The following is a 22,643-nucleotide window of genomic DNA, read 5'->3' as shown; positions in this document are numbered from 1 at the left end:
AGTCAACAGGTTATTTATATATTTCAACCATCTCCTTACATTTCCACTTAACAGGTCAAAACCACACTGGTATATTTATACCCTGTTCCAAATTATTATGCAAATGATATTTTCCTCATTTATCTAAATAAGTGATGTAAACAACAGTCAGAATAATTCTCATGTTATCAACTATTAAGAGTGCAATTCAAATTTTATTGAACAAATCTCCTAATGATTACAGTATTTTTTTGTTAAATAAAAACACTTACAATGAACTGTTCCAAATTATTATGCACAGTAAGCTTCAAAACACTTTATGGCCCGGTTTCACAGACAGGGCTTAATATAAGCCCGGAGTAGACCGTAATCAGTACTAGTTAATCTAGGGCATTTAAGTATCTTTCATGAACATAGCTTAAAATAGGCTTAGTTAGTCAGAGACTACAGAGTCCTGGAGTAATTTAAGTAAGGTTAAATGAGAACACCTGAGATAGGCCTGATTAGGTTGAGTATAAGCACATGATGTTGGTCTGATGGTGTTGATTAAAACCTGAAATGGACTACAAAACACTATTGTTGGTTTAAATCTTGACACAAAGCAATGGCTGAGGCAAAAAGAATTCGTTCAAAAAACTTTAGTGAGTATGAAAAAACACTACTAAAACAAATTTTGACAAACTATCCAGTCATTGAAAGTAAAACCCACACTACTGCTAGTGAACAAAAGAAAAGGAGTGCTTGGAATGCAATTTGCAATGAATTCAATGCAAATGAAAATGCAACCACAAGAACAATACAACAACTTCAGGTGAGATGTCTGTTATTATCATTGCACATTTTTCATATTTATATTTTTGTCACAATTTATAATGAATGATATTTGCCTGTATAGACTCTGTGGAAGAACGTAAAACTGGCTTTAAAAAGACAGAATGCAGAGATAAGAAGACAGCGATTTATTACTGGTGGTGGAGCACCAAATAAAGACAAAACTGATGAAGTGAGCGACTTGTTGTCTGGAATAATACAGAACCAGCAACCTCTGGAAGGTATACCAGATGATGATCACTTCAACAGTTCAGATGAAGAACTGAGAACAAATGGTACGTAAGAAAGAAATTGGTTACTGCCTTTGGCACATATTCCACTCTGTCAATCTTTATTCTTCTTAAGGATCATGTGTGCTTCTTTATTTGTGCTTCTGTGGGTTTTTTCCCCCCACAGAACAGAGGGATCTGAACAGGCTGGCAGAGCCAGAGCACAGTGAGTGTGTGCCCTCCACATCTGCTCCAGCATCCCTGAGAAAAGATGCTGCCACCACCTGTCAGAATAGAGCAAGCAGAATGACCATCCATGAAAAGTTAGCCAGAGAATTCCATGAGCAAAAAATTAAATTTATGAAGGAAGAGCATGACATGAAAATGAGAATTCTACAGGCTGAATTGGATATGAAGTTGGCAGAAAGAGGTATGATACAAAAAAGATACAGTAAGGAGACAGCTGTGATTACAAGCCATGGTGTGTAAAAGATGTGTTAAAAAAAAAAGAAAGAATAATAACCAATTTGTCATTTACATATTCATGAGTGAAAGTATTTTATTTTACATTTTCAAGCAGTATTGTTTAAGTGACTTGGTAAATTTTGCTGCACACTGTTTTACTTTTGTACAGAACATTATCAAGGAAAAATAAGCCATAGTAAATACCTTCCATATTGAAATTCATCTTACCTAGCTGAAGTGCTGTATTGTGAATGCAGCTCTATGTGCAAGTCCTTGTTGGCCATTGCCTGCCTCAGCCACTGCTACATCTGCTTCATCATAATCTTCCATTGGAGGATCAGGACAGCAGCGCTGCTTCAGGTAGTTGTGCAGCACCGCTGTAGCAATGATGACCTTGCAGCATCTTCTTGGGCTGAAACGAAGTGTATTGCGTAAACACTGGAATCGACTTTTCCATATTCCAAACATGCGTTCAACCATGCCTCTTGTTCGGATATGAGCTCTGTTGTATCTTTGCTGCTCCACTGTTGTGGGATTTATGTATGGAGTGAATAAAAAGTTACTCTGACCATATCCACTGTCACCAAGTAGAAGTCCACTATGCTGTCCTCTCTGAAACTGAGCACACAATGAGGAGTTGAGAAAAATCCTTGAATCATGAGTTGAACCTTTCCAACGCGCTACAATGTTTGCAAACTCTAAATTTGGTGTGCATACGCCCTGAACATTGATTGAAAACCAGTTCTTACGGTTCCTGTACTCCTCAGCATCAGGACTTGATGGACACTTGATGGGAACATGACATCCATCTATACAGCCAATGACACCTGGGAAGTGCCCATATTCATAAAATTGCACTTTGTAGTTGGCTTGGTCAGCAGCATCAGGAAACTTTATGTAAACACTCCTCAGTTCACAAATGGCTCTGCAGACTTTATGAACTATTCTACACACAGTTGCTTCACTGGCACCACACAAATCACCAGTTTCACGATGAAAGGTCCCACATGCCAAAAACCTCAATGTGAGCAGAACTTGGAGAGAACTGGGTAAAGGCTTTCCTCTCAGAGACAGACAGGAAAGTGTAGGTTCTAGCAAAGATATTATCTCCAATGCATGTTCTTTGTACATGCGAAAGCGGTCTTGAAAAGCTGTGTCATCAAAGTAATGTAATGGATCGCTCCTATCCAAAAGTACTCTTGCAGGCCTCTGTTGTGCATGCTGGTTTTCATTTAGATATTCCAAATATTCCATGCTCCCCTCACAAACAGTGCTAAGCAGGAGTTAAACCTGCCTCCTTGAAGGATTAATTTAAGCTTCAATTTAGTCATAGACTAGCTATAATCCTCCCTCTTGCAATCAGCTTTGTTTAATCCAGAATAGGCTAAGTCTGTGACTATTTTAATCTATATCTGTGCAAGTCACTTTGAGTTAAGACAGCTCAAGTTGGCAGTTTAGTCTGGGACTAGGCTTAAGCCCTGTCTGTGAAACCGGGCCTATAAGTTGTAAAGAACTGAAAATTGTCGTTTGTTGTGTTTGTAGCATATGTACTGAAATCAAAAGCTATTTGAATCAAACTTTTAAAACATTTTAACTTTTTAAACGTTTTAACAGGTCACGTCACATTTTGACATAGGACCCCTTATTTGATAGCAGCTTCGCAAGTCTTGCATCCATTGAACTTGTAAGTATTTGGACAGTTTCTGCTTGAATTTGTTTGCAAGATGTCAGAATAGCCTCCCAGAGCTGCTGTTTGGATGTAAACTGCCTCCCACCCTCATAGATCTTTTGCTTGAGGATGCTCCAAAGGTCCTCAATAGGACTGAGCTCAGGGGAGGATGGAGGCCACACCATGACTTTCTATCCTTTTATCCCCATAGCAGCCATTGATGCAGAGGTATTCTTTGCAGCATGAGATGGTGTATTGTCATGCATGAAGATGATTTTATTACGGAAGGCATAGTTCTTCCTTCTGTACCAGGGAAGAAAGTGGTCAGTCAGAAACTCCACATACTTTGCCGAGGTCATCTTCACACCTTCAGGGACCCTAAAGGGGCCAACCAGCTCTCTTCCCATGATTCCGGCCCAAAACATGACTCCACCACCCCCTTGCTGACGTCGCAGCCTTGTTAGAACACGGTGGCCGTTCAGCAACCATCCACTACTCCATCCATCTGGACCATCCAGGGTCGCACGGCATCAGTGAACAGGACTGTTTGAAAATTAGTCTTTATGTATTTCTCTGCCCACCGCAGCCGTTTCTGCTTGTGAGCACTGGTAAGTGGTGGCCGAATAGAAGGTTTATGCACAGTTGCAATACTCTGGAGGACTCTACACCTTGATGTCCGTGGGACTCCAGAGGCACCAGCAGCTTCAAATATCTGTTTGCTGCTACATAATGGCATTTTAGCAGCTGCTCTTTTGATCCGATGCATGGATCTGGCAGAAATCTTCCTCAATTTGCCTTTATCTGCACAAACCCGTCTGTGCTCTGAATCAGACACAAATCTCTTGATAGTGCGATGATCACTGTCAAGTGATCACAATTCTTACTGTGCTTTACCCCTCACTTGATAGGGATGTACCAAAACTGAACATATAACTGGATTTCACTCAGAATAACCAGGCCTTCTTTTTGGACTCTTTATCCCTTTTTATTTTATCTTCGCTTTCCTCAAGCCAGGCATTTACAGGTGAAAAACCTTAAACCACAAAACACCAACTTTCACCAATCTATCTTATGAGCAAACACAAAATTTTACTTTAAATGCACATATATATATATATATATATATATATATATATACACACATACCCACAAAATATACAATAAATGACCAATCTCAGCTTCAAATTTCCACACAATTATACATAACTTGTTCTGAATAAAATTCCTCCAAACATCAAAGTTTAAGATCAAACCACTGGGGAAACACATAAATGAGTTACTCAACGCAATAAATTGCAATGAAAAGCTAACCAATTAGACAATCGAACAATAGGTTTAACACTTCTGCCCATATGAATTATTAAAAGGAAAGTTCACCCTTAATACTTTTTTTTTTTCTTTTTAGCAATTTAATATTTAACTTTTAGATAAACTAAAAATAGAAACCCCCCTTTTAAACCGCATTAATGCAAACATCTGAATCAATAAAACAGCATTCCACATATTGTCATTAAGACACTTACAGCACACCATTTATTCCTAATACAGTCAAATACCACAACTCATATAATGTCACAAGCCAGCACCAGCGCCTCAATGCCTCATTAGCGCACCCCATTAAGAAATAAACCCCACTCGCAACAGGTAGTGCTTGCTACAAATAACATTTGCAACAAAGTCCAACACGCATGGTTCATGGTCTTACCGGCTGTCCGTTCAGAGTCTACTTTTCAGTACACAATCGCAGCACAGTTCCAGAAGCACTTGGTGTAGATTTGACCCTTTGCTTGTCGCGCTACCAATGCGTTTTGCCGACATTATCCAAAATAAAGAGCAGGTGCGTCCGTTAATGCCTTCCCCTCGGGTGCACACAGGTGAGTAAACTTTGGTTCCGCATGACCACTTGCGTGAACGACGTAACCACTTGCTGGAATGACGTTCATCGCAACACCTCCCACTCAACCTTTTTGTTCTTGAACAGAAAGGTTGGAGAACTTCAAGGCGAATATAGACCCTAAAGAGTTTTAATTTTCCTGCTCCTCCACAGGCAACAGGACTACAAGTCGCCGGACATCCCTGCGCAATACCACTCCAATAGGCTTTTCCTTCCCGTCGCCAGAGGCTAAGTGCTGGATTTCAGGCTTCTGAGGCTGGACCAACACACAGCCCCCAGGCACAACAAGAATTTCAACATCTCTCACGATGCCCTTTGAATCTGGTGCCACAGAGACGACTCGGCCAAGTCTAAATTGTCCTCGCAGGGAGTTTTGATCACAAAGCCACACGACATCCCCTACAGCAACATTTCTCTCTGTGGTATGCCATTTAGCTCTAATGAAGAGGTTTGGCCCAGCAAGCTGACACCATGCTTTCCAAAAGTCACTAACTTGGCTCTGGATCTCCCTGAGCCGCTTGTAGGGGTAGTCGTTAAAATTGAAGGACCTGGAGTCCCCACTGTGGGATGCTCGACCTAGGAGAAGCGTATTTGGTGTTACATACTGAATGCGACCCTCTCGACTTTGGACTCTTGCATCGATAGGCCTCTCATTAGCCAGGTTTGCCGCCAAATGGAGGGCCGTAAGGAACTCATTGAAGGTAAGATTTGCTGACTTGCCCAGTCCTTGAAGAGCTCTCTTGGTAATTCTTACAGCCGCTTCAGCAGCCCCATTTCGATGTGGCGAGTCAGCAGGGAGCACTCTCCAGATCCAGCTTGTCCCATTCTTTACAGCGTACTCCTCCAAGCTCAATGTATCTTGGCTCTGCAAGAAGGCATACAGATCCACCAGCAAGGCTCTTGCACCAATAAAATTGGTCCCAGGATCTGACCAGACCTTAAGGGGATGGCCCCTGATGGCTGTGAATCTTTGATAGGTCATTAAGAAGCTCTCTGTAGACAAACTGCTGGCCAGATCTACATATAAAGCACGGCTTGCCATGCAGCAGAAGATGGTCTGGGGGGTTTTCATGGACACTCTTCTTTTCACATCATCTTTCACCAGGTACGGGCCAAACAAATCAATAGTCGTAAACTGGAAAGGAGCGGCAGGTCTTGACCTCTCTACTGGAAGATCACCCATCACTTGCCGGCACATTCGAGCTCTTACTTTCCTGCAAAGGACACACTGGTTGACGACCTTTTGGGCCAACCTTCTCCCTTGAACAACCCAAGCCTTCCGCCGCATCCTAAGCAGTGTCCCAGCGACCCCCTCATGTCCCTGCTGATGACTTTGACGTGCTAGTAGCGTCCCTAGCCAAGTATCAAAAGGCAGCAGTGGGACAGCCGAATAGTCTTCTCTAAAATGCTGAATTCTTCCCCCACACAGCAACAGTCCACTAGTTTCATTCCTATACACCACCAACCGATCCGTTGTAGTGGTAGGGAAAGTAACTCCTTCTTGAGCTGACAGACAGAGGTCTCGAAAGGCGTCTTCTCTCTCGGCCACGGTGACAATGCCTGTCAATAGGACTGCCTCCCTCTTTGGATTTCTGGTAGCTTTGGCATGAAGAAACTTCTTTGCCGCCCTCCAGACCATCGCTACTGATTTAACTAGTTGCATTAGGCTACTAAACCGCTTGATATCTACCAGACTTGCAACAGTCCTGGCAGATGGCCTATGCAAAACCACTGAGGGAAGATTTAAGTCCTGTTTCAGGCCTGCATTTTTTGCCCTGACCCTCGTAAGAGCAGCAACAAAAGCTTTTTTCTGGATCCTTGTGAGGTTCTCTCTTGCTTCAATAGTAACATCCTTAGCAGATTTCACTGGCCATTCACTTTCTGGGAGCCTTAAGAACTTAGGACCCAGCTGCCACTCTGAGCCTTCGTCCAACTCTTTGGGGCTTGCCCCCCTCGAAATAATGTCCGCTATGTTGAGTGGCCCAGGAATCCACCACCAGTCTTGAACATTTGTGCTGCCTTGAATTTCCCCGATTCTATTGGCAAAGAATGTCTGATAGCCATAGCTTTCACGTTGGACAGCTCCTAGGACAGTCTGGCTATCAACCAAATGGTACCATCTTGCTACCTGAATCTTACAATGCTTCTCGAAATACTTTTTCAAGCGAGCAGCATAAACAGCCCCACAGACCTCAGCTTTTACAGCATCCCCTTTATGATCTAACGGCGTCAACCTTGCCTTGGACTCAACAAGCCGTACAATGACATCTCGTGGCAATTTCCACCGCAAGTACAGCACAGCCCCATACGAGCACTCACTCCCGTCAGAGAACGTAATACCACAGGGCTCGCCACATGGTGCAGGAGGTGTCAAGGCTCTGATGAATCTTAACTGGCTAAGCTCGGTATAATCTTCAAAGAGGTGAACAGCGTCTTCCCATAGACCCTCCGACAAAGGAGCATCCCATGTATTTTCTGATGGGCTGTATTTGCCCCTTACTTCCTGAAATGCTCTTCTCACCAAAATGGCTCCCTTTTGCTTGACAGGTGTCACAAGACCAAGGGGGTCATACAGCCCAGAAACTTGACTCAGGAGCTCTCTACGAGTGAGCGGGTTTGGCACCTGCGCCCTGATTTCATCTTTAGACAAGTTCTCTCCCAATCTCATCCTCTTTTTCCTTTTGGAGAAGTTTACCGCTGTCATCAAATGAAGTTTATCACTCGCCGGATCATAGCCTAGGCCCAAAGCTTTATTGTTCTCATCAGGGAGTTGATTCGGAAGGACCATCACCACAGGTTTCTTTTCCTCAGGGTCCTTGGATTCTGGTTTCCCACTTTGGCCGGAGTAAACCCATGGTTTCATATAAAATCCACCAGTCTCCAAGATTTGTTCGATATTGGCCGTTATTTGCTTGAGCTGGTTCAAATCACTATGGGATGTAAGCACATCATCTACGTAAGCGTCTTGCTCCAGCACGCGACGCTCTTCAACAAGATGATTAAACATGGGCAAATTTGCTGTCTCACGCATGGCAACTTGTGCGATACAGCCTGCTGGCTTATCACCGATATTGACTCTTGTAATTGCATACTCCTGAATATCCTCATCCTCAGAGTCTCTCCACAAAAAGCGATGAAGATGTACCTCTTGGTCCTCGAGCCATACAGAATTATACATTTTCTTTATGTCTCCAAGCGCAGCAAACACCCCTTGCCGAAACCGGATTAGAACAGCACGTATACTGTTGAGGACATCTGGACCTTTAATGAGCAAGTCATTTAGGCTTTGACCCCTGAATTTCTGGCTACTATTCCACACAAGACGGACTGGTGTAGTAACAGAGTGAGGGTTCGGTGCAATTAGGTGACTGATATACCATACTGGTCCGGTCCAGTTTTCCAACTCTTCCTTTGAAAGCTTAATAACAGCCCTCCGCTCGACCATGTCATGGACCTGTGCTTTATAGGCCATTTTCCATTCAATCTCCCTTGTCAGTTGCTTCTCGGTTCTCAGGAACGTTGCTTCAACAGCTCCCCTATTGTTAGGCAGCGTTCCCAAGTCCTCAATCCAGGGATACCTTGCATGCCAGTGTGGCTTTATGCTATGGTGATCTTCAGTCACATAAGTAAGTCCATCCTTTATTTTCTCCAGCTCTCGTTCCTCGGAAATAGTCATCTCCTTTCCCCCAGGTTGGCAATTTCCACATCTACAGCCACCACACCGAGGCTCACAAGCAGCCCCAATGCTGTCCCACCTCCACCAATCCATAAAATCTCGGTTGACAGAGGACATAGTAGCCCGAGTGAGTCGAGGAAGTTTACCTGAGTAGTCACTGGTGATCTCTTTATATCCAGCAGCCGCTGTCCGCATGGAGCGTGCAAAATGAGTTTTAGAATCGTGGACAGTGACTGTAACGTCTTCTAACAGATCTGGATGAGAACCGCCCACTGTTTTACCCAGAGGCCCATCCCACAGGACAAGGTCCCCAACAGAGCACACCTTCTGAGGGACAAGCTGCCCTTCCTTATGGCTTATGAGGAGTTTAATCTTAGTAGGGCGGACCAGTTGATAAAAGGGAACATGAGGAAATATTTTTTGCAGTCTTTCTGCTGACACATGACGGTTAACCTCTGCAATGCTATCAAGCCCATAACACACAAGCTGATGAGACTTCAGGGCTCCCATTGAGGTTTTGACCCGTATCTTCAGCAGGTAACGCTTGGTCTGAACTGTTACTTGCATTCCGCCAACTCCATGGACTATAAGGGTCACATCCTCACTCCTTAAGTCCAGTTCACCAGCAGCCTCATGGGTAATATAATTGGTATCAGATGCCAGGTCTATCAAAGTTCCAATCTTTTGCCCAGCATTGGCAGTGACCTCAAGGATCATCATTATAACTGGAAACTCCTTGAGGTCATTCTCCGCTAGCAACCCCTGCTCTGGAACGGTTAAGCTAAATGTCTTTGAGACAGAGTTGCAGAACACATTCCGACACCGCTGAGCTAAATCAGGGGGCAAGCTCGTTAGGAACTCTTCCTGGCTTTCAGTATACCTCTTCCCTTCAGCTCTTGCTGGACTGGGCCTCAACCGCCTTGGGTCTCCTTCCTTGCTTCCAACCTTGGGACAGAGGTAGTAGTGATGACCTAGGCCTTGAGCGTCCTTGCACCCCTCATTTTTACACAGGAAGGTGGTCTTACACTCTGCGTCACCATCGTGAATCTCAAGACACCTCACATAAGCGCCGAACTTCTTAACGGCCTCCCTCTTTTCCCCCACTCGAAGCGTTTTAAATTTCTTGCAGTAGTACAACTTCTTCCTGTGACCCCTCTCTCCACAGACAATGCAAGATGCTTGAAAGCCTAACGAGTTAGTGGCTTTGGTCCGGGCATGCTTTTGTGGGATTTTTATCTCTCTCTTACTGGAATCATCGTCCCTTAATTGGTCCAACTGCTCATAAATCTTTTCCTGACTTCTCAGGAACTTAAGGAGCATGTCAAATCTACCTTCAGGTGATGCAACCTCCTCCTCTCCTGCCAAATAGACCAACCATTCCTTTTTCAAGTTTTCAGGCAGTTTACTTTCTAAGGATTTCGTGACAAGAGGATTCCTCAAAGCACCCGTATTTCCCAACTCACTAAGGTCATACAAGGCCTTTTCAACAACCTGTATCATGTCCACAACCCTCCGTGGCTGATGGCCTCTCACTGGAGGCAGAGCCTGCAGTTCCTCTACAATCTCCAAGGCAATTGCTGATTTATTTCCAAACCGATTTCCAAGAACCCGAAATATTTCATCAGCTGTTCCATAGGTTGGCAGGCGGAGTTCTCTTGCCACCCTTTCCTCGAGACTATCCAAAAGCTGAAACTTCCTCACCTCCTTGGACCCAGTGGGTTCTCCTTGCTTTTGCAATGCTTCCCATTCCTTTTTCCAGAGGTAGAAGTTCCGCCTATTTCCATCAAACCGAGGAAGTGCTGTTGGCCTCAGCTTAATAGCTGGAGACGGGGGCAGGGTTGCATCTGAGGACCCATTATGTTCCAACTTCGCCTGTAATAGGTCAGCCTTCCCCGAAATCAACTCAGGCAACAAACTCTCTATGTTCCTCATACGCTGCTGAAAGTCAGGCCGCTCTGCATCTGAGATCCAACGACTCCATCGAAAAACAGCCTCTTTCGCTGCCTTTACCAGCCCCTCAAGGTGATTAAGCATCAACTCATACACCTCCAACTTCAGGCCAGGCTGACTCATCAAAAGGCGCTTACACTCCTTTTCAGCAGCCTCCAGGGCCACAGTCAATTCAGAGTTGCCGAAATTTCCCCATAGGATCTTCTGAACGAAGTGCTCCACATCGTGAAGTTTCTGTTCACACTCCTCCACTGTCCTTTTGATGTCATCTCTCATGCTCTCTTTCGGGGTCGACACATGCTCCAACTCCTCCAACCAGGCAATTTCCACCTCCTCATTTGCCTCCAAGACCTTATCAGCATCCAGCACAACCTTATTGAAGGCTTCCATCAATTCATCGGCCGACATTTTCTTGCAAGACTTCATTACGGAGTTTGCTAGTCGGGAAAACCGCTGTTTGGCAGTCATTCGCTCTCTCTTTAATTGCTTCAGAGACTGACTCGGCCATTCTAAACCTTGGTGAACTCTAAATGGGAGGTACTGGGCTTGCCTTGGCAGCTATTAGACAGGAGCTTAAGTGGGCAGGCTTAGTTGAAGCTTCATAAACCAACTTACAGCGGTTTTTCAATGTCAAGTGATCACAATTCTTACTGTGCTTTACCCCTCACTTGATAGGGATGTACCAAAACTGAACATATAACTGGATTTCACTCAGAATAACCAGGCCTTCCTTTTGGACTCTTTATCCCTTTTTATTTTATCTTCGCTTTCCTCAAGCCAGGCATTTACAGGTGAAAAACCTTAAACCACAAAACACCAACTTTCACCAATCTATCTTATGAGCAAACACAAAATTTTACTTTAAATGCACATACATACACATATATATATATATATATACATACACATATATATATATATATATATATATATATATATACACACACACACACACATACCCACAAAATATACAATAAATGACCAATCTCAGCTTCAAATTTCCACACAATTATACATAACTTGTTCTGAATAAAATTCCTCCAAACATCAAAGTTTAAGATCAAACCACTGGGGAAACACATAAATGAGTTACTCAACGCAATAAATTGCAATGAAAAGCTAACCAATTAGACAATCGAACAATAGGTTTAACACTTCTGCCCATATGAATTATTAAAAGGAAAGTTCACCCTTAATACTTTTTTTTCTTTTTAGCAATTTAATATTTAACTTTTAGATAAACTAAAAATAGAAACCCCCCTTTTAAACCGCATTAATGCAAACATCTGAATCAATAAAACAGCATTCCACATATTGTCATTAAGACACTTACAGCACATCATTTATTCCTAATACAGTCAAATACCACAACTCATATAATGTTACAAGCCAGCACCAGCGCCTCAATGCCTCATTAGCGCACCCCATTAAGAAATAAACCCCACTCGCAACAGGTAGTGCTTGCTACAAATAACATTTGCAACAAAGTCCAACACGCATGGTTCATGGTCTTACCGGCTGTCCGTTCAGAGTCTACTTTTCAGTACACAATCGCAGCACAGTTCCAGAAGCACTTGGTGTAGATTTGACCCTTTGCTTGTCGCGCTACCAATGCGTTTTGCCGACTTTATCCAAAATAAAGAGCAGGTGCGTCCGTTAATGCCTTCCCCTCGGGTGCACACAGGTGAGTAAACTTTGGTTCCGCATGACCACTTGCGTGAACGACGTAACCACTTGCTGGAATGACGTTCATCGCAACAATCACGCTTTTTTTGTGAAATGTCTAATGTTTTCATACCTCGTCCGAGGCACTGACATATTTCACGCTTTTCAGCAGCAGAGAGATCCTTTTTCTTCCCCATATTGGTTGCTAACTGTGGTCTGCTTAATAATGTGGAACATCCTTCTTAAGTAGTTTATCCTTTAATTGGGCACACCTGGTCAAGTAATTGTCACAGGTGTCTAAAATTTCTTCCAGTGATCCAAAGAGCCCGGAAACACAATGCCATCCACGAGTTTAATTGAAAACCAAAAAATCTCATTTTAGTGACACTTAAATGGAATTTGCATAATAATTTAGAACAGGGTGTATTTCTCTGCACAATATTAATTGCATTACAAATGCTATCTCTGCACTGTGTTTGTATCTGTGCACATTATACAAAATTATTTCACCCAGGGATCAATAAAGTATCTCATATATAGCTGTTATTGTATGTTATTGTTTTCTTATGCTGGGGTGGGTATTAACAATTCATCTATCTTTAAGTGATCAGGTCATGGAGGTGACGGTACAGCCAGTGCAGATTCACTTGGGGGACACTTCTTCCAGCTTGGGTTCTGAAAGCAGAGAATGGGGGAAAAAAAATTACTGAATGGTAAGTGAATCATAATTTATTTGCCTGCTGAGCCCCTGAAAGTGACTCCACTCACACTGTCGGTAAAAAAAAAAAAAGATTAAAAAAGTACACAGTAGGGGTATAAAGATGGATCATGAAAAGTCGATTATTAAGGTGGTGTTGGCAGCACCTGAGCCCAGAGCTAAAGACAACTGCTAAAATGATGGAGATGATGACTGACCAATCAGCCATTTTCCATAGTGGAGATTCTCAGCTCATTCACTCATTCCCCTCTTATAAAAGGTCTCAAAGTACCCGGCTAACATTTATAAATTATGAAATGTGGCCACAGCAGGTCGATTTAGTATTTTTCACAGAATAAAAAAAAAAACGATGTAATGTCATCCTCCGAATTTGCGCTGGCAAGTTTCACTGATGGCTACACACACACCCCCCCCCCAGCGCTTCCTTTAACGGGTTAGCTTCTTCTGTACAGTTCAGTACCTGGCCTTTTTCACACTTTTATACTGGTGTCATCTCCCCATTTAACAAGACTCTACTTTCTTTGTATTTTGTTAGTAATGTGTAATTAAATTTCTCTGGTAATATTCGTAGTTATTTAGTAAAGTAAAAAAAAAGGTTTGAATTTAGCTTATCAAACGTATTAAATGATTAATTAATCGAATCAAATTGTGGGAAAAAAAAAATCCAATATACTGAATAATTCCCTCAAAAAAAAAAAATGCAATGTAATCGAATTGCCTGCAGGTCACACAAGTTTGGCTCCTCGTCTGCCCCTAGCCAGCTGCCAGCTCACCAGGAAACTTGAAGTCTGGGAATTTGGTGAGGTCGCCACCACCATAAAGCCGCTGCAGTCTGTTGATTTCTTCAGCCAAGTTGCGTTCATATTCAGGGCCGGCATCGACCAGAACACCAGCCGACCTTGGGGGAGGAGAAAGGGGTTAACAGGGGTGGCTGCTAAATGCAAAAGGGCAAAGGTGACAGTTAAGGAAGATAAATAACTCTTTGAAAGGCAAAAGCAGGAATTTGCGTACCATGGATCTGATATGTAGTGCGGATCGCTAACAGACAAATGCAATACAGCGCAGGAGTCCATATCTAAACAAACATTTGAACTAGCATATAAGGGGGAAAAAAGTCTTAACTTGAAAGGGTGTCATTTTTGACAAGCAGATAAGTAAATAGGGAAAAACCTTTGTGTAATTGTGGGCAAGACTGAACCAACAAACCTGCTCTTGGCTGAATACTCGCGGATCTTCTCGATGAACAGCTTCTGGATTGGGTCCACTTGAGCTGAGTAAGAGAATACAATTTATTCTCCATGTATTTGGCGGGGTGCAACTTAAGTGTACAAGTCCAGCAAGTGCCCCAACTCAAGGAGGGAGGAGGGAACCCTCAGACGCCTATACACAGATACACCCAGGTAGAGAATGTACCACCAGGTCCAACTGGAGGGTAGAACAGGAAGTCAGTGTGAATAGAAACCTGCACTGGACAGTGACACCAGGTCCTGCACATGACCTAAGCCTGTGTATCTGGCTCATGCCACTATTAAATGTTTAGATTTTTTGTTGACACTTGAGATTTTGGATTTTGGAGAAGCAATTCGTTCTTTGTTGGTTGCAAGGCGCAAAACACCAAGGGACAAAACATGGCAAGAGACATAATTACTTAACAAAAGAAATCCAACGTGTCAACCAGCCAGTTATACACATCATCCACTTCAAATAACCAGAGGGAGGAAGGGAGCCAAGGAACGAAGAATGAAGGACAATATGTAGCCGAGCAGCTGGTCCAAGCAAAACACCTACGATAAATCCTTCATCTCACTGCTCATCTCAGTACACAGGCTTTTCAATTAATGAACACGAGGATCAGTTTGTCATCAATGTCTTCTTGACTGACCAGAAGTGGAGATGCACATCTTCTGCCAACTCCAGGGTAGCCCAGTCTGCACCACGCGGTATTTAGAAAGACTGGCAATCATCTCCAAAGAGTCAGATGAATAGGGATAGAGGACAAGAGGAGGAAAGAGGGATGGAAGCGGGTGCCTTCTCCCCAGGACAGAGTGTTAATAAAACAGAGTCTTAATGATTAATGATCGATGATAATTCGGACTGGGTGTAAAGCAATAGAATTCCATACTCTTGTGATGCTGCAGGGCCAGACTTTTGTCAATGGCAGTTTTTTAGGGTTAGGGTTACTCCATCTGCATAGTACCACGGAATCCCAGTCCCAAGGACAGCCACCCTGCACTGATGTTTGGGTCATTGCACATCCAAGGCCCTGTTACTGGTTGCAGAAGTAATCTTTACAAAACCTCTTAAAATTAGCTGCCTCAGAGTGTAACTAGTCTCTCTTTGGAAATAAGTACACAAAAATGCAGACAAATGTACAAGTAGAGAAACTGCCGGCAATTCAGGCAAACCTGAGGCTCTTTTACACTGAACCCCAACATCCGACATCTCAGGTGAAGCGGACAGTGACTCAGAGGGTGCAGATTCTGACTCAATTGCGCATTAATGACTGTAAGCAAATTTTACAGGCTTAGCAGACTGACTTTCTTCACCAATCGTCATGCCTCACACCATTTTTGTGTTCAGTTATGTTAACAAGGGGAATGTGTTCATGTTTATTAAAGTTAAACTTCTTCAAAATTGCATTATTTTTTTTTTTTAACTATACTTCATTTTTGTAATTGGTCTGGAGGAATGAACATACCAAGGCACCTGTCAAACACATCCAGTAAATCTTGAATCAAATGATCACTCCTGAATGATTCTAAGTAATGACTTCCTGTTCTTGCATTTAGGGTTGAGGGTATTTGTAGTAAAATCAAACTTGGCAAAATACATTAATAGTCTAATTTTTAATTTTGAAGATCATCATAATTAGCATATAGCATTCTTGATCCTCATTTGTAGTTTAATTAATGTGGTCTTTACCGCCACCTTAATCCAGCAGTAATTCAGGGTAACAGACAATGAAGTTACTTGAGATTAACACTTACTTGTGCTGGTCTGTTTTGCAGGTTTTTTGGGATCCCCAGGTTTCGTACAAAGGGCAGCAAAGGGAGCTGAAGTCAGTGAACCCCGACTCTCAAGCCATTTCTAAGAATTAGAAATATTGCTTCAGCAAATAATTTTTTAAAACTTATCCAAGTGAAATGTCTCTAGAAAAAGAGCGTGGTGGTAGGGCCCAGCTGGACAGAGGTGCTGGCGCAGGTGCTACAGAATTCCAGGTCCATAATGTGCGACTTCTAGTGCATGCATTTAATTCATTATTGTGATTTTTAAAGTCCCAAGTCCCGGAGGAATATTAAGACGAATTAACACTAAGCAGACTATTCTTGTATTGCAGTAACTGACAAGATACGCACTATGCAACGTAGGAACCTGACCGTTTTAATATACACTGCTCAAAAAAAAAATAAAGGAACACTTTGAAAACACATCAGATATCAATGGGGAAAAAAATCACGCTGGATATCTATACTGATGTAGACTGGGTAATACGTTAGGAACGAAAGGATGCTACTTTATTTGATGGAAATGAAATTATCAACCTACAGAGGGCTGAATTCAAAGACACCCCAAAAATCAAAGTGAAAAATGATGCGGCAGGTTAGTCCATTTTGCCCAAATTTCATTACAGTAACTCAGAATCATACTCAGTAGTTTGTATGGCCCCCACGTGGTTGTGCGCATGCCTGACAATGTCGGGGAATGGTCCTAATGAGACCACGGATGGTGTCCTGGGGGATCTCCTCTCAGATCTGGACCAAGGTATCACTGAGCTTCTGGACAGTCTGAGGTGCAACCTGGTGGCATCAGATGGATGAAACATAATGTCCCAGAGGTGTTCTACTGGACTTAGTTCAGGCGAGTGTGGGGGGAAGTCAATGGTATCAATTCCTTCATCCTCCAGGAACTGCCTACATGCTCTTGCCACATGAGGCTGGGCATTGTCGTGCAGCAGGAGGAACCCAGGACCCACTGCACCAGTGTAGGGTCTGTCAATGGGTTCAAGGATTTCATCCTGATACCTAATGGCAGTCAAGGTGCCGTTGTCTAGCCTGTAGAGGTCTGTGCGTCCCTCCATGGATATGCCTCCTCATACCATCACTGACCCACCACCAAACCGGTCATGCTGAACAATGCTGCAGGCAGCATAATGTTCTCCATGGCTTCTCCAGACCCTTTCACGTCTGTCACATGTGCTCAGGGTGAACCTGCCCTCATCTGTGAAAAGCACAGGGTGCCAGTAGCAGACCTGCAAATTCTGGTATTCTATGGCAAATGCCAATCAAGCTCCATGGTGCTGGGCAGTGAGCACAAGGCCCACTAGAGGACGTTTGGCCCTCAAGCCACCCTCATGAAGTCTGTCTCTGACCAAACAATCAGAAACATTCACACCAGTGGCCTGCTGGAGGTCATTTTGTAGGGCTCCAGCAGTGTTCATCCTGTTCCTCCTTGCACAAAGGAGCAGATACCGGTCCAGCTGATGGGTTAAGGACCTTCTACGGCCCTGTCCAGCTCTCCTTGAGTCTCCTGGAATCTCCTCCATGCCCCTGAGACTGCTGGGAGACACAGCAAACCTTCTGGAAATGGCACGTATTGATGCGCCATCCTGGAGGAGTTGGACTACCTGTGCAACCTCTGTAGGGTCCAAATATCACCTCATACTACCAGTAGCGACACTGACCGTCATCAAATGCAAAACTAGTAAAAAAACAATCCAAAAAAATTAGGAGGGAAAAATGTCAGTGGCCTCCACTTGTTAAACCATTCCTGTTTTGGGGGTCGTCTCATTGTTGGCCCTCTACTTCACCTGTTGATAATTTCATTAACACCAAAGCAGTTGAAACTGATTAACAACCCCCTCCGCTACTTACCCGACCAGATCAATATCCCAGAAGTTTAATAGAGTTGATGCTATACTCTGATGGAAAACTGTTCCTTACATTTTTTTGAGCAGTGTATAAAAGAACACATGCAGAATTCGAACGAACAGAGCAGTATCATGCTTACCTTCAGCAAAGATCCAGCACGTTGTATGTTTATCAATATCACAATTCAAAAACAAACTGTTTAAACGAAGTATGTTGAGCCCAAGAAAGCGGTATTTATTTGACAATTAGTGACTTAATGAAGAATTTATTTACCTTAAGCGAGCCAGCTCGGCCGATCCTGAGGAAGGAAACCGCCATTTTGTGTTCTTGGGAAAAACAATCCGTGTAGAAACACAGACTTACGGTGCTGTTCCCCTCTCCTCATGGAATGTAATATATATATATATATATATATATATATATATGTGTGTGTGTGTGTGTCTGTCTGTCTGTCTATATATTTATATATATTACATGTTGGCCAAAATGTATTATTCTGGTACTGTTGAATAGTTTTACTGCCCACAACATCTAGGTATTAGTTCATTGCATACATCATTACATGCAAAATGGCTGAACCAGTTGCCATATTCGGTGAAGTACCCCTACCCACACTGCTGGTATGTTTCAGTGACCCTGTCCATCTCCGGACAGCCCGAATTATGCAGGGTTTCCAACCCATTTCTGACGCCCCGATTGGTATTGCTTTAAACAGAAACAACTCACCAGCAATCAGATGTACTGTTGATTATCTGAACTAAAGTATATAATAAACTTTATTAAGTAAATAATTATGCAAGCCTCTCAACTAGTGTTTTACCAGCTGGGGTAAAGCGACTTCTGATTTGGTGACGCAATAAGGCTGCGACCGGGCTCCAACTCACCCCACGTGAATTCCTGATAGCCATGGCCGCTCTCGCAGCTTGTGAAGATTGGGTTGTGGCGACCAGTGGGAAAAGTCTAATTGCAGTTCCGATTAAATCAGAGAGGTTAGTGCAAGTTTGCAGGTTATTTCAGAAATGTTAATAGTATTAGTCTGCTTATAATGCAGTTGTTGAAAGTATTCTTGAAAACTGTGCGATGCCAGAGTATTTCAGCTTTATTTGAAGGACATTCACTTCATGTATGTTTCACCGGTTTCTTTGATTACCAGAGAACCATTCCTCTACGACTGTAGCAAGGCGGAGCAAAAGCCTAAAGACAGCAATAATAAAAGGTAACTCTTCCATAACTATTCGTGAATCTCTGTGTTCATATTACTGAGTTTAAGGGACTTTCTCAAATTGAAGTGTCTTTGATGCTAAGCATGTTGCCATTTAAGTGAAGAAGGTGGATCGGAAGAGACCAGTACCGACAAGATCTTAGCTTTCGCTATTTCCTCCTGCGGAAAGTTCTGTGCCTTAACGGATGACCGCAAACGCCTAGTTCTATTCCGTACTGTGCCGTCCTGGCACCGTGTCAGTATCAGGTAATGACCATTTTATCTTATTATATTTTGAATCACGATTGCTTTTTTAGAGCCGATTGATAGTCCTTCGTCGTCTTCGCAGGTGGGTTGTGCGGCGATGCACGTCACTGGTGTTCACCGAGGCCGGAGATGAGATTTTGGTGGCGGATAAATCTGGTGACGTCTACTCCTTCTCTGTATTGGAATACGAAAAGGAGGGCCAGCTCAAGCTGGGGCATCTTTCCATGCTTTTGGCTGTGGTAAGGAACACCAGGCTGACCCTGCAGGATATACCACCAGAGTAAAATGACCATAGTCACGATGTGTATTGTAAATGGGTTGTGTGGGTTTTTTTTTTTTTTCTTTTTTTCCATTTTATTGGTGAATTTGGTATGCAGGCAGTTCTCATCTGATGCAAGTAATATGTTCTGAAAACCCTAACATAAGCCAAAATTTCCTTGAGTAGGATTTACTTTCCTATACCATTCAAGATGCATTGTAGCAAAAAACACACAAGCCAAAAGCTTTTAACCTGAGAGCTGCCATTCCTCAGCTGACCTGCTGATATCCATTCCATCAGAAGCTCTGGTCCTTCTCTTGGTATGTAAGCTTCTGTAATTCATATAACACACTCTTCATTCCTTCCTACCTGTGACCTTTTCAGGCTGTAAGCAACAACGACAAGTATGTAATCACAGCTGACCGTGATGAGAAAGTTAGGGTGAGCGTCCTCAAGTCGCCCCACAACATCCAGTCATTCTGTTTGGGGCATCGAGAGTAAGTGCTCAGCACTTTGTGTTGGTACGTCTTACGTTAAGCAGGAACGTGCCAGTATTTTTAAAAGTAACGGGCACTGGTGGGGTTTGTGCATTCATTCAGTGTATGTGCATTCATGTATAAATTGTCCTGCTCTTCTTTGTAGGTTTGTCAGTGCTTTGTGCACCTCTGCTCTGCATCCCAATTGGCTGTTGTCTGGCTCCGGGGTAAGACCTTCATCCTTCTTTATGTTGGCATCTTGTGGGCACTGAGCTTGGCACCATATCTCTGTGTATTTGAAGTGGGGGCTCATTCATTCCAAAGTCTGTGTAAAACACAATCTCTGCGGTCTGTAAAAATAACTAGCCCACCCCCGCCTCGTGTTTAGGATGGGACAGTGAAGCTCTGGGAGTACGAGACCGGCCGACAGCTGCAGAGCTTGGACCTGAAGGATCTTGCTGGGATGTCGCCCTCAAACACCAAGGCAGGTGTAGTGAGTTGACCACATCTGATTGGAAACAATGGGAACATCTTGTACATTTTCCCTCATGATGTTTCTGTGTCACTATGAACGTCTTGTTCAATGTGCATTTTTTTTCCCCTCTCTCTGGCATGAAATGCCCTGTGTGTTTCTCCTTTGTCTGTTCTCTTTGGCCCGCAGAGGCTTGCCATCTCCAGGGTCGTGAGTTCGCCAGATGGTCACGTGGCAGTGCTGTGTGAAAGGTTAGTGTGGGTCTCGCTATCCACTGCAGCACAGCTGATCTATTTGGTTTCTACGGTTGCAGCTTCCTATAAGATCTGGAAACATCTGGCTATGGTGTGTGTGTGTTTTTTTTTTTTTTTTTTTTTTTTTTTTTTTTTTTTTTTAAAGTTATAGCTAATACAAGGTGATGTTGGCCATAATGGGCAGCTACTGTGAGATGGTGCATAGCCACTAGGAGGCACTGTTGTCACGATGGCTCTGGTGTCAGTGTTCCTGCAGTGCATTTGTTCCGGGCTGATGTGGAAACAGAGCAGAAGCTCATACCTTCGGAAACGCTGACGCTCCCTCACGCTGCTTGGGATCTGACCTTTGACCCCCGGGGTCACCTCTGGGTCCAGCTGGAGAGCCAGGACCAGCCCATTCTGCTATACACACACACACAAGATGGCTGGGAGGTATGTAACACGCACATACACTCATACATGCACGCAAGCTGGATGAAATGTTATACAGTGTGGTGTGCTTTTGTCAATTAAACCCTCACTTTTTCCATGATGCAGTGTGAAAGTCAGAGTCCAGAGCTGAAAATGGTGATGGAGGCGCTACAAAGCCACTGGGATATCTTCAAGGGTGAGTTTCTGCCCATATAAATGGCACAGGCGTGATGTCAAGTCTGTGGCCTGCAAGTGAAGCCGGTTCCCTAAAAAGCAGCAGCGTGAATCATGGCAGCTACCAATAGGGTGGGTGATATGCTGGGAGTAGGACTGTCAGCATAGTGGTGTGTAGTGTGTGATTGTGTGTAAGTGTGAGCCTAGCGACTGGGATCTCCGCATCTTGGGTCCCCCTCTGCCTGAAGCCTGTACTGCTTTGGGATGGATAGTGATGTCGGGACACTTATGCTTTTTGACCTCCTCACTGCTGCTTTTCCTCCCCTCCCCAGACTCACTGCACCTGGAAAGTCCTTTCAAGCACCTGTACAAGGTGAACTTTGACAATATGGCCTCTTACCTGGAAAAGAAGCAGGAGAGAATCCAACAGCAAGGACAGAAGGGGGGCAAGAAGAGGGTGGGCCGGCTCCATCAGTCCAACGGGGCGAGCAAGAAGGCCAAGATGGACACCCCCCCCGCTGTCACTCACGATTCTGGCTGAGACTGGTGGGGTCCTGGGCTGCTGCTGGATGTTTTGCTTTTATGGACGTGATGGAGGCGTTTTAAGAAACAATTTAATGGCCATGCTTACAGAGCACCTGACAAAGATTTCATTTTTTTTTAAGCTGCTGCAAAATAAGATGGCATGCATTAGAATGCTGTTATTAAATGTGTATTTGTATATGACTCCAAACTCTGTCTAATTGGGACAGCTGTGTGCAGGTACAGATGCTTCTGTAAGCCAGTCTTTATTTTCCATCTCTGTGTTCTGTGCCTGGATGCTCGTTCATGCTTTTACTTAGTTGGTTGCTTGGGGTGACTGGGAGGCTCAGCGGAAAGAAATCAGATCACCATCAGCTCAGCACCCCCTGTCTTGGAGGTGTGAAGTGTCCTAACTGAAGTGGGGTGCTGTACCATACCCCCCACTGGTGAGAAACAGAGGGCAGGCCCTCACTATGGGGGGGGGGAGTATTCAATAAGGACTGCTGCTCTTGCATGGGCTTTCCCCATGGCCCATAGGTGATCCATGTGCTGTAGAGGGACCTGCATTATTTTCCTACTGCTGGTTTACCTGTCAGTCACTGCAAGCTGTTGAAGCCCTGATCAGTTACTGTTTAAAAAAAAAATAAAAAATCAATTCATCAATAGCCTCTGCCATCAAAACC

The 22,643-nt window shown here is 43.7% G+C and overlaps 3 protein-coding genes across 4 annotated transcripts; 1 reads left to right on the top strand and 2 right to left on the bottom strand.

Annotated features, from left to right (window-relative positions):
- Positions 1-174: 174 nt before the first annotated feature.
- LOC125709537 (uncharacterized) lies at positions 175-12,534 on the bottom strand. 2 transcript variants are annotated; one of them, XM_048978107.1, is made up of 4 exons: positions 12,189-12,534; positions 4,859-11,473; positions 1,713-1,896; positions 175-1,303 (listed from the first exon to the last, which is right to left on the bottom strand). In XM_048978107.1, exon 2 carries the CDS (start codon positions 11,139-11,141, stop codon positions 5,178-5,180), a length of 5,964 nt encoding a protein of 1,987 aa, XP_048834064.1. In that variant the 5' UTR covers positions 11,142-11,473; positions 12,189-12,534; the 3' UTR covers positions 175-1,303; positions 1,713-1,896; positions 4,859-5,177. The 2 variants fall into 2 exon arrangements, with proteins under 2 accessions (XP_048834064.1, XP_048834065.1); XM_048978108.1 differs by lacking the exons at positions 175-1,303; positions 1,713-1,896 and adding an exon at positions 1,905-4,186.
- Positions 12,535-12,676: 142 nt separating this feature from the next.
- On the bottom strand, positions 12,677-18,762 carry si:ch211-140m22.7 (uncharacterized protein LOC570370 homolog). The gene is made up of 6 exons (XM_048978116.1): positions 18,651-18,762; positions 18,198-18,250; positions 16,044-16,143; positions 14,263-14,326; positions 13,830-13,954; positions 12,677-13,013 (listed from the first exon to the last, which is right to left on the bottom strand). Exons 2-6 carry the CDS (start codon positions 18,240-18,242, stop codon positions 12,982-12,984), a joined length of 366 nt encoding a protein of 121 aa, XP_048834073.1. The 5' UTR covers positions 18,243-18,250; positions 18,651-18,762; the 3' UTR covers positions 12,677-12,981.
- wdr4 (WD repeat domain 4) lies at positions 18,744-22,625 on the top strand. The gene is made up of 11 exons (XM_048978115.1): positions 18,744-18,913; positions 19,078-19,140; positions 19,246-19,392; positions 19,475-19,631; positions 20,036-20,148; positions 20,294-20,354; positions 20,516-20,611; positions 20,789-20,850; positions 21,099-21,285; positions 21,391-21,460; positions 21,771-22,625. Exons 1-11 carry the CDS (start codon positions 18,831-18,833, stop codon positions 21,977-21,979), a joined length of 1,248 nt encoding a protein of 415 aa, XP_048834072.1. The 5' UTR covers positions 18,744-18,830; the 3' UTR covers positions 21,980-22,625.
- Positions 22,626-22,643: the final 18 nt, after the last annotated feature.

This window comes from Brienomyrus brachyistius, chromosome 16 (genome assembly GCF_023856365.1).
Source record: "Brienomyrus brachyistius isolate T26 chromosome 16, BBRACH_0.4, whole genome shotgun sequence".
Lineage (NCBI taxonomy): Eukaryota > Metazoa > Chordata > Actinopteri > Osteoglossiformes > Mormyridae > Brienomyrus > Brienomyrus brachyistius.
This window is presented reverse-complemented; position numbering and strand designations above follow the sequence as displayed.